The sequence below is a fragment of the Medicago truncatula genome, chromosome 7 (genome assembly GCF_003473485.1).
Source record: "Medicago truncatula cultivar Jemalong A17 chromosome 7, MtrunA17r5.0-ANR, whole genome shotgun sequence".
NCBI classification, from domain to species: Eukaryota; Viridiplantae; Streptophyta; class Magnoliopsida; order Fabales; family Fabaceae; genus Medicago; species Medicago truncatula.
The window spans coordinates 30076899-30092241 of record NC_053048.1 but is presented as its reverse complement, the minus strand read 5'-3'; the positions used below and the strand labels follow the sequence as shown (position 1 = coordinate 30092241).

General features: G+C 31.7%; 3 protein-coding genes across 3 annotated transcripts; all 3 read right to left on the bottom strand.

Annotated features, from left to right (window-relative positions):
- Positions 1-3714: 3714 nt before the first annotated feature.
- Positions 3715-4878, bottom strand: LOC11405815 (protein MIZU-KUSSEI 1). The gene has a single exon (XM_003623090.3). It carries the CDS (start codon positions 4876-4878, stop codon positions 4189-4191), a length of 690 nt encoding a protein of 229 aa, XP_003623138.1. The 3' UTR covers positions 3715-4188.
- A 1371-nt stretch (positions 4879-6249) lies between these two features.
- LOC11406309 (protein NRT1/ PTR FAMILY 2.8) lies at positions 6250-8562 on the bottom strand. The gene is made up of 3 exons (XM_003623089.2): positions 8451-8562; positions 8124-8341; positions 6250-7704 (listed from the first exon to the last, which is right to left on the bottom strand). Exons 1-3 carry the CDS (start codon positions 8560-8562, stop codon positions 6250-6252), a joined length of 1785 nt encoding a protein of 594 aa, XP_003623137.2.
- Positions 8563-12333: 3771 nt separating this feature from the next.
- LOC11406308 (protein NRT1/ PTR FAMILY 2.8) lies at positions 12334-15032 on the bottom strand. Its single transcript, XM_003623087.2, has 3 exons — positions 14921-15032; positions 14603-14820; positions 12334-13826 (listed from the first exon to the last, which is right to left on the bottom strand). The coding sequence occupies exons 1-3, from the start codon at positions 15030-15032 to the stop codon at positions 12384-12386; spliced, it is 1773 nt and encodes a 590-aa protein (XP_003623135.1). The 3' UTR covers positions 12334-12383.
- Positions 15033-15343: the final 311 nt, after the last annotated feature.

Below are 15343 nucleotides of genomic sequence, written 5' to 3'. Positions count from 1 at the left end.
TCTTAATAACTATTATTGGCTATACATTAAGAATTTTTTTCATTGGTCCCAAATGTTACTATGAGAATACATTTCTATACTTTATGAACGTCTATAAATTTAGCCCAAAGATATGGCTGTACTCAACTCAATCCAACCTACTACAACACATTCTACCAATACACTATTTACTGTATTTAATCCTCTATAGTCATTGGTTTGAATGTTCTTCAAAGTGATAGTATTGGTTAAGGATCCGGTAATCTGCATCCTGAGGTTTAAAACAATAAATTTATTGTATCTAGTCCTCGGGATGCTGATTACCTTTTCCTTATGACCAATGTACAGTGAATTTTAATGAATTTCATAAATTTATTATATACTTCAGTGTTTATTATGTATTGGATTGCACAACTGTTGGAGTTTCTTGAAGATGTTTATGGAGTACCTGATAAAAGGTGCACTATGCTTGTTCATCAATCTATCTATCTATATTTATATTGAAACATATCAAGTGAAAAGTGTTTGCTTATGAGATCAGTTGGTAGAGTAAATCTTATCATTTATCTCAGGTAAATTAGGAATGACCAGCTTGATTTCTGTTACATAATCAGAATTTATGAATCTCCATTACTTGTTTTCTGCAGAACTGTAAGAACTTCTTCCTTGCTTTCTTTGAAGTCCTTCCCATCTTTGAAGATCAGAAATTCCATCATTTCCAACCACAGAATTCCATGCATGTCCATTTGTTTCATCAAGTAATTTCTGTTTACTCAAGTTTATTAATTAACTTAGATAATTTCCTAAATGAAATATTCAATACATTATACATATAATACTACTGATCTTTCAAAAAACATATAATACTACTGCAAAATGCAAGGATTTGAAATTCTTCTGAGTTGGTTATGCATATAAACTAAACAATAGGATAAATTGTAGCAATATCTACGGGAACAATTCTTACATGGGCACAAACCCAAATCAAATTGATTTGGGCACACACACAAATATCAAAAATTAAAAGAAAAATTATTTAGTCACATTATTTAAATATTTTTTCTTTTAATTTTTTTCTCATTCATGAGTGTATGTTTAAATAAAATTGATTTGGGTTGTATCCAAGTTAGAATTTTCGTATGTACTAATAGAGCAAAGCTAGTGCAACTTTCTTAGTAAGGATATGTGAAATTCAACACTTGGTGAGTCATTATTTTGATAAATAGTGGATAAAATAAAAGGTACCTTTCAAAGGGAAAAGTGGATAAGATGAAGAAAAAAAATTCAGTTAAAATTATAGGAAGACTAAAAATAACTTTTTAGAAAAACATGTAAAAAAAAAGGTTAAATATATTTTTATTTCTTACATTTTGCGCCCTTTTGAAGAATACTCTCTATATTTCATTAAATCTTTTTGAAATCCTCAAATTTTATTTCCGTTATCAAAATTAGTCACTGGCGTTAATATTTTAGCGGAATGCTGATGTGGCAGTTAATGGGTCCCAATTATTTTAAGGTTAAATATATTTTTGGTCCCTACATTTTGCGTGACTTTAGAAAATAGTTCTTATATTTCAATAAATACTTTTAAAATTCCTAAAATAATAAGGAATATTCTTCAGAGTCACGCAAAATGTAGAAACCAAAAACATATTTAACCCTAAAATAATTGGGACCCGCTAACTGCCACATCAGCATTCCGTTAGAGAATTAACAACAAAGACTAATTTTGATAACAGAGATAAAATGTGAGTATTTTAAAAACATTTAGAGTGTGTTTGGATGGAGGAATGTTTTGAGGGAATGTATTGTTTTGAGGAAATTCAAATACTTTGGGGTGAATTCCATTGTTTGGATAATAATTTGAAGCATTTTCAAAATGATAGAAATTTATGAAGTATTTTGTTCAAGTTAAATTTAGAAAATTTCAAATGACACCTAAAAGCTAAGAATTTTAAATTTCTTCATTGTTGTTATTTTTCATATTTTGCATTTTGGTCCTCAAATTTTCCAAAAATTTCAAATTGACCCTAATAAATTTCCAAAAAATTGCAAATTGGTCCCTCAATTTTTTCAAAAATTATAATTTGACCCCTCAATTTTTTGAAATTTACATTTTGACCTCTAATTTCAACTTTCAAATTTGGGCCAAAAAATTAAAATTTTTTAAAGTTGCCCAAAAATAATGACAATTAATTTTTTTTTATTACTCCATCCAAACAAAAGTATTTAGAAATGAAAGTAATTTAATTGAATCATTTAAATTTCCTAGAATTCTAAATTCTTTAAAATTTCTCAATTACCTCATCCAAACACACTCTTAATGAAATGTAGGGATTATTCTTCAAAGAAGCGCAAAATATAAGGACTAAAAACATATTTAACCCAAAAAACAACTTGTTCTATAATTTCTACGAAATTTTGCATTTTAATTGACCAAAGAGTATCTCAGTGGTTTGAATTTTGACATTAAAAATTGGGCTATGTTGGAGGTTCAAAATTCATTCCAGGCTACAAAGATTTTTCTCTAAAAAAATAATTGCTAACATTTGTCTACAAAAAAGTGTAAAAGAGTTTCACACGCTCGTGCTTCGAATATCTTGATATAAAGTTTTCTTTTTTTAATCGATAAATATATTAAGCAAGGCTAGCGTAAGATGCACTTACTAACATTGGTCTTTATAAAATTGTAAAAGAGATTCCAACTTGCGTCAAATAACATCTAGGTATAAGGTTATTTTGTTATTTAAAATATTTTTACAGGAAAATATATTTCATCTAATGTTCTAGACGCATTTTCATATCTATCATTAAAATTTAAATAATAAAATGGTGATTTTATTCAATTTCATTTCATTTAATTTTATTCAGCTTCGTTATGGTAAATGATTCCATTCTATTTTAAGAATGCTTTCCAAACCTTTGCTTTTAAATCATTTTCTAATAGAAGTGGATAATTGTTTTTTCTCTCCTTGCCTTCCAATAGCAACTCTTTATTTTATTTTTGAAAAAAGTATTTTTCAAAGCATAAAGTATATAGACCCAAGAGAACTTAGATGAGATGGTATAGATCTTTTCTATCTTAATTAAGGTCTTGGGTTCAAATTCAGCATTGAATGTGCAACAACGTGAAAACTCATATGTAGAGTTTGCAGTCCATTTGAGTCCACAAAATTCGAGAGATTACTCTCCGTAGTTGCTCCCGGAGGATACATAGTTTACGAAAGCATATGGAGAACAGCACTATGTTATTTTAATACATGCTGCATCCATCCATATTTGGGATTAAGAATCTAAATACAAATTAAGCATATTTCATTAAAGTATATAAAATTTCTTTATATTATTAAATGTATGGAAAATCCAACTAGTGAAAGGGGTCTCTTTCCCTATTATATTCCATATCATACACATATAAGAAAACATCTTTAGAAGCTTGAAAAGGTGATTTATGGACACAAATGCTGGTATAGTATGCCCCATCTTGATTTTTTGAGTTCTAATGCCCCATGATTATTGAGACCACATAGTACAACGAAAAAGAATGGTTCTCCCACTTCTAAAGCACTTAATTGAGATGCTTTGCTGGTACTTTTCCATTATATTATACAAATACAAATTCTTAGTAAACTAGTAGAGATTTGGACTATTCACAAAAAACAAAACAAAATGATACCAAAACAGGTGAAAAGAAAACTATATTCACTTGTCTTCAAAAAGATTGACACCAAGTAATTTAGAAACATTTTCCAATATTCCAAAATCTAACAAAAAGAATTAAAAAGAAGCCCAAATTGACCACAGATCTAGTGAAAATATATCCTAATGAAATCAAGATTAAAATACCACAAATAAAAAATGAAACTCAAAGAAATCAAGATTCCTGGACCATACTCTGGTTACTTTAATCCAGTTACAATATTATACACAAAAATTCAGAACAATACAATATTAGTGATGAGATTAGTCTTAGATAAACTAATCAACTTTACAGATATCAATATCATTACGTGGCAACAACACCACAATTCTCAACAAAAAATTGAAAATCCCAACAAATTCAAAAATCAAGAATCCCCATCCAAAAAAAAAAAACTTTACTCTTATGATATCTATCTGTACCAAAAAATTCACATTACAAAGAAAATTAAAATTACATAATTAAAAATAAAAAAAAATCAAATCTTTGCAAGATTGCTACGAATTTGCTTAACGATTGTTTCCGAGGCGAGATCGTAGCAAAAAAACGCTGAGTTCTTGACCAGTGGATTCATCAGGGTTTATAAGATGAAACGATTCAGAATCAGCATTTCCCACAACATGTTCGAAATTTGCACGCATATACATAAGCTCTTCAGAATCTGACCCAAAACCTGAAGGTATAACACCTGCACCGACGGTGACACACTGCATGGTTTGTAGTATGTTGCGGACACTGTCTCCGGCTCGGCGACGGGCTGCGAAACCTGCTTTACGGCCGTTGCAGAAGGCGGTAAAGAGAGGAATGGAGCGGAGGGGGCAGGTGGGGGACGAAGTGGTGGTGGTGGATTCTAGGGCAATGCGAACGAGGCCGTTGCGCATTTCGTGGACGAGGGAGTTTGTGGAGATAGGGAGTTCAAGAAGGAGGATGGGTTTGACGTGTGTACGGTCGGTTTGGATGCAGAACCAGACATGGCCGCGACGGTTACCGAAGATGGTTCCGATGACCATTTGTTTGGAAGGACGAGGTGGTGCGGTGGCGGAGGAGGAGGTAGAGGAGCATGGAGAGGTTGCTTGGTTTAGGGAGGTGCTTGAGCGGTTTTTCTTGGTTTGGTTGGTTGTGGTGGTGGTGTAGGGTTTTGTGATGGTTGTTGGGGTGAAACAAGGGAGAAAGAATCGACGGAGAGTGTCGATGGCCATGATGATGATGATGATGATGATGGAAAGAAAATGGAAATGTGGAATGTGTTTCTTGAAGGTGAGAAAGAATGTGGAATATTGGGGTTTGGGTTTGGGTTTTTGGAACTGTGTGGAAGTGAGGAAGGTTAAGGGTGAGCACGTGCTTGCATGGTACTACGGTTTGTGTGCATGTGAAGCTATATATAATAATATGACTTTAAGATAAGGGCTTGTTTGAGATAGGGATTTGGATTTCAAGGAGTTACTGCGTGATCTAGACCGTTTGAATTGAAATGAACGATCAAGATCTCAAACTGTGTGAAACTATTGAGATTTGTACAGGATAATGGGAGTTGTTGGATCATAGATCTATGGTTGAGATTGAAAACAATGGGGAATTTGTGTACTTTAGTTTGTTTATTTTATGGAACTCACTTGTCCTCATGATTTGATATGAGATGAGGAAGCATGTTATGACTATGATGAAATATCTTCTTTCTAAAAATGTTATGAATAAATCGATTACTATAAGTTTGGGAAGTTTTTCTTTTTCAATTGGATGATTAATGTTTGAAAGTTGTTCAATTTTTATTTTTTTTCGTCAAGCGTTCAAAATTTCTTTTAAGTATTATTCCTAATTATAAATTTAAGGTATTTCTTATCCTCGTGATTGAAACCATGAATTAGTTGGTTTATGATTAGTAGAGATAATAAGGACAAGCAAATATAAATTCTCAAAGTTCAACTATGTTATCTTTTGTTTTTGTTGAATCAACATCAATCTTTCAATCATCTTCGTCATGGGAATGTCGAGAGTCATAAGCTTCTACTTAGAGAATTTCAGACAATTTTCGAGCATTGGTCCACTATAGACCAACTTGCTTCACAACGACTTGATCTACGACTACTCTGGAAATATGAAGTGAAACTCTATATTTGGTATCAACAAGGTGTTTCACAAATCAATATGATCTCTTACCCAAATCGGTAATCGATTAAATTCCCTATTGCCTTCACTTAGGTTTACTGATCTTCTCACTACCTTCAAATCGGTTAGGCGGGTTCTAACTCTAATCACTAATGCAGCAAATATATTCTATAACATGATTTTAATCCGGTTAAAAAACTATTGATTTAAACATATGTGCTAGCATTTTTCAATTAAGTAATAGCTAGTCCACACATTTAAATCTGTTAAATGTGTAATGCTCCTTGTACTATGGAACTTATATCATTCCCTTCATAAAAATTACTCTATGGGCTGTAATAATAATAGGACAACAACATTTATTCATATGTTGTTTTAGTCCATTGAAGCATATATACAAGTTAAAGAAGGAGAAAATCTAACTATTCTATTTAGATAAAGTAAATCATTACAGAAACTAAATATCACATTGATTGTTGATAATTATTTTCTTCATCTCCTGCTTCACTTTGACCCTGTCTCTGTAACACCTCACTACATAGAAAAAAACGAGCAAAGAACAAAAAATACAACAAATTCAACCCTCCAAGAACAGCAATAGTATAGTAATAATACTCAAGCCTATTCTTATTCAAATCATTACCACCTAACCAAGGTGTTCCACCATTCCTCTTTGTCACAACCACAATAATCTTTATAAGAACATTGCTCAATGAACTTGCAATAGATAAACTTAGAAAAAACACTGCACCACCTAATGTTTTCATACTTTCAGGCCAATATGAAGTTAACAACTCCATCATAGGAATTGCGGCAAATGCTTCGACCAAACCAGATAAACCAAATTGTGGAACAAGCCACCAAATTCTTGTATGTGATTCAAAAGTTTTGTGTTTCAATGCGTTGCTGCGACGACGCACTTCTACTAGTCCGGCAACCACCATAGAAGCAATGGAAAATATAATTCCTATTCCTAACCTTTGTTCAATTGATAACCTTTTACCTTTCAAGGTTTTTTTCTTAGTTAAAGGGACATAGATTTTCTCATAAAGCAGAATCCATAAGGAAATAAAAATCATTGGTACTAATCCCATCCAAGCTGAAGGAACGATAAAATGCTGACCGATTGATTTATTTGTTTGTAATGCTTGTAAAATTCCATAAGAATTTGCTTGTCCCATTGAAAGAAAGCATATAATGCCTGCTAACCAAATTGGTAAAGTTGTTAATATTGATTTCAATTCTTCCACTTGTTGTAAACTGCATAACCTCCAATTATCTATTGATTTTCCATTGTTGTCAATTTCGCTTTGGTTTGTAATCACCGCGGCTTTATCGAAAAATCTAAACCTATTTGTGTGAGAAAGTTTCACATGTCTTGAATCTTCTGACTCATTAGAACTTAATGGTGGATCATAAAATGAGAGTTCGGAATCTTCCTTCATATCAACATGATGTTTCCTAATTGCAGCAAGAATTACTTTCAACAAGTCACATATGATGCTCCCTTTCGGCTTTAACCGAATATAAGTTCCGTGGCCGAACACGAAGATGGTCAGGGAGACGGCGAAACACCCGGTTGGAATGATGAAACCAAGAAACCAGCTTACATTAGTTTGAATGTAGACAACTGCAGTGAGAGATACCAAAAGAGCTACTGTGAATAAAAAATACCACCAATTGCAAAAGCTCTCTAGTTGAGCTCTTCCTTTTTCTGTTTTTATATCGAATTGATCGGCTCCGAAGGCAATGTTGCATGGTCTTAGGCTTCCTGAGCCTATTGCGAAAAATCCAAGTCCCGTATATAGGATAGCAAGTTGCAAGGCTGTTGGTTTTATCGGTATGCAATCAGAAAGGGTGGAGCAGGTTGGTGGTCTTAATGATGGTACACCGGCACCTAATGACATGAATCCCATGCCCTGTCGCATATTCAAGCTCATCTCTTCAATTGTTCATTCATAATAAGAATAATATTTAAAATAGCATAGTTCTAAATTGAGGTTTCCAATCGTAATTGTGACTGCAATATAAAGGTTTTAGAGATTTCTACAAATGCATCATAACTGCAATTGTGACCGCATTTTTCTATATTATCTTATCTCTAGAATCACAACATAAACCTAACTGCGACTGCGACATCAATTTAAAAACATGGTAGAGAGCAAATATCATAAATGTGCTATATTTTTTTTATGTATATTGCCTTAAATTTTATAGGAGAATAGAATTTAGAAATTAAAACTGCAAATGTTCATTAATTGGATATTTAGAAAATTTCACTTTGAAACATCATATCAATTCTATTAAAGAAAATTTTCCATTATTTGTTTATATTTACCAGAAATGAAGCTATGCAGCCAAATATGAGCATACGAAACTTTCCAATATAAGCATCTGCAAGATAAGCAGCTACTAATGGAAGAAAATTTGTGAAACCAGACCAAATGTTGAAAACCTCAACTGAAAATGTTGTTTCCATGTTATATTGTGTATGCATGTAAACAACTAAGTTGGATATCAAACTCATAGAAGCCAATTTCTCGAACGTCTCGTTTCCTATAATCAAAGAAACACAAAAATTTAAATTCATCAATCAATTCTATTAAAAATCTTATATCAAGAAAAGAATACATGAAAATGTAATTGAAGGGTTTAATTTATTTACCAAGAATGTATTTGACTGATTTCCATCCTCCTTTTTTCTTTCTGGTGGAAGAAGAAAAACCTTCAAGGGTTAAAGCATCTTGCCTTTGAGGAGAATGGCTCTCATGCATCATCTCTTCCACCTACAATTTTTGTAACAAACCTCACACTTCTTGACCCATATAAAGGTTTTAATCTTTATAGTCCACATTAATATATGAAATGAAAGAACCAAAGTATTTGAATTTAGAATTTGTTTTCTTGAAACAAATTGAGAAAAGAGGAAAAAGAAGTGTAAATTTATGATTTACTTTTCACATGTTTTGTTTCTTCCTCCTTCAACCATACTTTTTCATTAAATATTTGTTAGAGCTTTTATTGAAAAGGAGCATTTCCTAACGTTGTTTTTTCTCTTTTCTTACAATTGATGATTTTTTGTTTTGGCAAATATCTTTTATTGTTTAACCAACATGTGCATTGTTTGAGCTAAATCTGTTTTGACTATGCTCTCCACATTTGCATGCTTATTTCCTATTATTTCTCACATTGCCCATGATTTTAGTTACTTTGATTTGCATTATTCCTTTTTTTTACTCTTTAATAATAGGCAAAATTTGTAACAGCTTGTTGTCATGGAACGATGATAGTTGATAAATGTGTCTTCATGAAACATTTATGTAAAGTGAAATAGAATTGTCAATTTAGGATTTACTTTTCACATGTTTTGTTTTCCCCCTTAAACTATACTTTTTCATTAAATATTTTTATCAATATAATAAATATCTTACCGTCTAGTAACATGGTTGGTTTGTCTTTAAATTACTTGTACGAAGTCCATTAAAATTGACTTTGAGAGATGGATAACTTTGGAAGTGTTTGTTAATAAAAGAAAACGTTGGAGGTTTTCATGCATGTTGCTTTTGCTGAAAATGGTGTGTGGTTATAATTTTGTTACATAAATGACAAACTAACCATTCATTTGTAACTATTTGCGTAAGCTCTTTGCCATTTTTTCACAAGTGTATAAAATTTAGTAGTTCCTTTTCCATAAAAAATAAAAAAAAAAGAGAGAGTGGAAATCAAGGAACTATTTAGAATAATTTATTTAAGTTGATCTACTAAGTTTTATGAGATGGTTTGAAAGTAAAAATGTAAACAACTTAGATATGTTTATAAGTCGTTATTAGTTTATTTTCATACGTTCTTCAAATAACTTATAAAAACAACTTTCAAATTATATGACTTTATATTATTTTTTGCTATAAATATTTTTTTTATACATAAGCGCTTAACAAATTAGATTTTTTAAGGGGGCTCAACAAATTAGTTATAACCCAAAAAATCAGTTATACCAAATTAGTTATTAGGCAACAACTTTTACAACGATCCTTCTATCTAAATGCAACTACCCTATGCTACTTGTCCATACCCTGAATAAAACACTAACATTCTATCAACAAAAAAAAACTTTCTATCAACACATCACTTATTCAATTTTAAGATAAATATGTATTTATTCGCTCCAACCAATCATCTCTTAAAAGATTTTTGATTGGGTTATGAAAATAACTTTATAGAATTTAACTATATCACTATATAATTATTTTACACACCAATCATCTCTTAAAAGATTATTGATTGGGTTACGAAAATAACTTTATAGAATTTAACTATATCACTGTATAATTATTTTACACATAAATTCAATGATGCGTTGTCACATCAATTAATAAATAAGACAATTCATATATTTTCATATTCATTAATAGACGTGATAACACATCATTAGATACATGTGCAAAATAATTATACACTCACGAATATACTAAATAAATTCTAACTTTATATTGTTACATTTCAACAATAATTAATTTTTTAGCAAAACATAATTTTCAAACTTTTTAATAAAGTATGCAATGAAACTCACATTTACGAGAGATACGGAGAGATTGTAGAATCATTGCATCTCAATAGCAAACCCTCTTATCTCTTCTCCAATAGGACTAGCAAATAAGTTATACATGTTATTAGACAAAACATCTCCCATTGAAAATGCTTTAAGGATTAAATGTATATTTGATATAATTCCTCCTAAAAATAAGGACTAGAATGTATATTAAAAAAAAAAAAAAAAAAAAAAAAGACCAAATTTTCACATAAACAAATTTTGCAATGATTAAAACAAAGTTTGTCTCCCAAAGAAGGAGGGTGGATTAGGAGTGAAGGATCAGTTGTGTTTAAGATTAGAAAAGTTCTAAATAGGGAAAGAAATTAAACGAGTAAGATGAACTCAATTAGGTGGAGAGACATTGTAAATGTAGGAAACACCAAAGATTTTGGTCAGCAGCATTGGTTTGCATCTAATATCCATAATGTATTAAGAAACAAAAATGCTATTTATAGCGAAATCATCCCGACTATATATTTCACTTTGTTTTTATTGTGTACTTCAGCTTTATTTTCACCACCATCCCTTGATATCTGCACAACTCTCTTTTTTCATTGGCTGATTTATCATTCGCTATGAATTCGGGACAACTTTGTTCGCATGATATATTAAAGCTCATTAAGAAATGGTGCACAAATTGCTTTTTGGAAGGATAGGTTAGGGATAGGAGTCACTACTAGAAAAAGCAAAATTAGCGAGGGAAATTAGTGACGGAAAAAATGAAATTCCTCACAAATTCCATAGTCGCAAAATTTAATGACGGAATTAGAGAGGGATTTCACGTATTCCCTCACTGATTTTTGTTTTTTTAGTAGTGAGTTTGAATGAGCACTTTCGAGCCTTATATTTGTTTCCAAGACAAAGGGAGAATGAAATTGCAACAATATGGGACAGTTCTCAGGTCGGAGAATTAGGTCTGGTCACTACAATATGGGAAAATCAACCCAACCAGTCTGATATGAGTATTTTGAGTCAGATAGCGGATTTGCAAGAAATACTGGAGGGAGTGCAAATGTTGAGCAGTGAATCCGAAAAGAGAGTATTGATTCCAAACAATCGAAGCGAGTTTACTGGGAAATCTTGTATTATGCGTTGAGTCAATTATAGAAGAGTGGAGTCCCATCAAGTGTTTTGTTGGAGGCTCTTACAGGATACACTTCCTTCTAGAGAAACACTCCATAGGCGCATTATCCTCATCGATCCTCACTCTCGTTCGTGTGTTTTTTGCTTCATCGAAACAGTATCTGCAGAGCAATTATTCTTTTACTGTCAGACTTCTCACCACTTTCTCAACTTCGGTGAACTGTTAAAGCGTAAGAACGTGAAAAAGGCGTGATACTTAACATGGTTGGCGACTACTTGAAGCATTTGGAGAGTAAAGAATTACATCTTATTTTGGGATAGAGTCGCAGACATTGAAAAATGGTTGGAGGATATCATAATGCAATCTTGGATATGGTTACTCGATCAGTGGAACATTGAACGACAAAATGATCCAAGGTTAGTTTTTTGTTATTTTTATTCCTTTTATTTTGAGTGTTAACTACAATATATTAATCTGCAATATTTGACATATAGTATCATTATATTAGATTCTACCGCGGATTTGCATTTAGTTATCATTAATTTAACGTAATTGAGCTTCTCCTACCTTCTTATTAGTTAGGGTTCAAACTCTGATCAATAGTCCAAAAATATATTCTATAGCATGATTTTAAACCAATTAAAAAACAATCGATTTTTTAAAAGAAAATGGTTAGCATTTTTGCAATTATAAATCAATGCTTTTGAAATTGGTTAAATGTGTAACTCTTCTTCTACCATAAAAATTACTCTCTAGGCTTAAACATTTGTTCATATTTTAAGATTTATTCTATTTCCTTGAGTGAGATGAGTTACAGGAGGAGGAAATAATATCCATACATATGATTCTCATTTTTCTAAACATTTATTCTTCATACATACTTTTACTTCTAGGACATGTCTCTGGACTATGGATTTCAGCTACTATTGATGATTCTCATGTTCTAAATCCCTTTCTTCACTTTGAATCTGTCTTTGTAGCACCTCACTATTCAAAAATCGACGAGCAAAGAACACGAAATACAACAGATTCAAGACTCCGAATGCAGCGATAGTGTAGTAATAATGGTCAAGCCTATTCTTATTCAAATCATTACCTCCTAACCAATGTGGTCCACCATTCCCTTTTGTTAAAGCCACAATAATCTTTATAAGAACATTGCTCGACCAACTTGCAATGCTTAAGCTTAGAAAAAACACGGCACCGCCCAATGTCTTCATACTGTCAGGCCAATATGATGTCAATAACTCCATCATAGGAATTGCGGCAAATGCTTCGACCAAACCAGATAAACCAAATTGTGGAATAAGCCACCAAATTCTTGTAGGTGATTGAAATGTTCCGTGTTTCAATGCGTTGTCGCGACGGCGAACTTCTACTAGTCCTGACACAACCATGCCAAGAATGGAACAAATAATTCCTATTGTTATTCTTTGTTCAATTGTCAATCTTTTACCTTTAGAAGTTGCTGTTTTAGTGAAAGGGATGTAGAATTTTTCATAAAGTATAATCCATGATGAAAGAAAAATCATTGGTACTAATCCCATCCAAGCTGGTGGAATAATGAATTTTGTTCCAATTGATCTGTCTATTTGTAATCCTTGTAAAATTCCATATGAATTTGCTTGTCCCATTGAAATAAAACATCCAATTCCTGCTAACCAAATTGGTAAAGTGGATAATATTGCTTTCAATTCTTCCACTTGTTGTAAACTGCATAATCTCCAATTATCAATTGAATTTCCATTGCTGTCAATTTCATTTTGGTTTGTAATCACCGCGGCTTTATCGAAATATCTGAACCTATTTGTATGAGAAAGTTTCACATTTCTTGAATCTTCCGACTCGTTAGAAGCTAATTGTGGATCATAAAATGAGAGTTCAGAATCTTTCTTGATATCAATGTGATGTTTTCTAATTGAAGCAACAACTACTTTCACCAAGTCGCATAACACGCTTCCTTTCGGCTTCAACTTAATATAAGTGCATTGTCCCAACAAGAAGATGGTTAATGAGACGACGAAACACCCGGTTGGAATGATGAAACCAATAAACCAGCTTACATTGGTTTGAATGTAGACAACGCCGGTCAGAGCTATCAAAAGTGCTACTGTGAATAAAAAATACCACCAATTACAAAAGCTCTCTAATTGAGCTTTTCCTTTCGCGGTTTTGGTATCGAATTGATCCGCTCCAAAGGCAATATTGCATGGTCTTAGGCTTCCTGAACCTATTGCAAAAAATCCAAGTCCCAAATATAGGATACTGAGTTGCACACCTGTTGGTTTTATGCAATCCGAAAGAGTAGGGCAACTTGGAGGTCTTAATGATGAATGACCAGCACTTAGAGACATGAATCCCATACCCTGTCACATATTGAAGCTTATGTCTTTAAATTTTCATTCATAATAAGTAGGAACAATTAAAGTAGAGAACATAGTTCTTAATTGCGGTCTGAAAATGCAATTGCAACCATGATATAAGAATTTTAGACGTTTCTTCAAAGACATTATAACGGCAAATTGTGTGATCGCATTTGTTTGTATTTTACCGCAATATTAAAGTTATAAACAAAATTGTGATCGCAAAAGCATTTTAGAACCATGGTTAAGAGCAAATAAAAGCTGCTATTATTTATTAATTACTCTTAACTATGGTTCTAAAATGCTCTTGAGGTTGCAACTTTTTTAAAAACCTTGAAATTGCGGCGAAATACAAACAAATGCAATCATAATTTTCTATTATGATATCTTTGAAGAAACCTCTAAAATCCTTATATTTGACTTAAAATGTGATCACAATAATGCGCTCTTTTTTATTTATGTATATTGACTTAAAAAAATTATGAGGAAATGCTAACAAATGCCCAAGAACTAAAATGGTAACTTTTGCTTAAAAAGTTGAATAATTTTAATTTTACACATGTTTGGCTTATATTTTCAATATACAATGGATTCCTTACACAATACCTTTAAGACATTTGTGAGCATGACCCAAAATTTATATACAGGAGAATAGAATTTATAAAATTTTGAATGTTTATTGATTGGATTTTCAGAAATTTCATTTTTAACAAAATATCATGAAATGGCAAAGAAGAAAACATGAATAAAACTATTCATTCTAATTTATTTGTATTTACCAGAAGTGAAGCTATGCTGCCAAATATAAGCATATGAAACTTTCCAACATAAGCATCTGCAAGATAAGCAGCTACTAATGGAATAAAATTTACTAAACCAGCCCAAATGTTGAAAACCTCAACAGATAATGTTGTATCCATGTTGTATTGTGTATGCATGTATACAACTAAATTTGCTATCAAACTCATTGAAGCTAATTTCTCGAATGTCTCATTTCCTATAATCAAACAAACACATAATTTAGATTGATAAATTCTATTGAAAATATTGTAATAATCATATATCAAGGAAAGAATATTGAAGGATTTATTTATTACCAAGAATGTATTTGACAGATTTCCATCCTCCTTTTTTATTTTTGGTGGAAGAGGAATGAGAAAAGTTTGATAAAGGATCTTGCCTTTCATCAGACTCGTTCTCATTCTTCATCTCTTCCACCTAAATTTTTTCTAACCCACCTCACACTTGTTGACCTATGAAGGTTTTAATCGTTTTAATCTTTATTATAGGCCAAGAACAAGAAAGAATCGAAGTGTTTGAATTTATAGAGGAAAAAATTGTAACAAATTATTTCTTTTTTAGTAAAAATTGTAACAAAGTGTTGTCATTGGATGGTAAACGTGTTTTCATGCAACCAATGTATAAAAGTCAAAAAAGAATTTGCCAATTTATGATTTACTTTTAACATGTTTTGTTTTTTTTCCCCTTTAAACTAAACTTTTTCATTAAATATTTTTAAC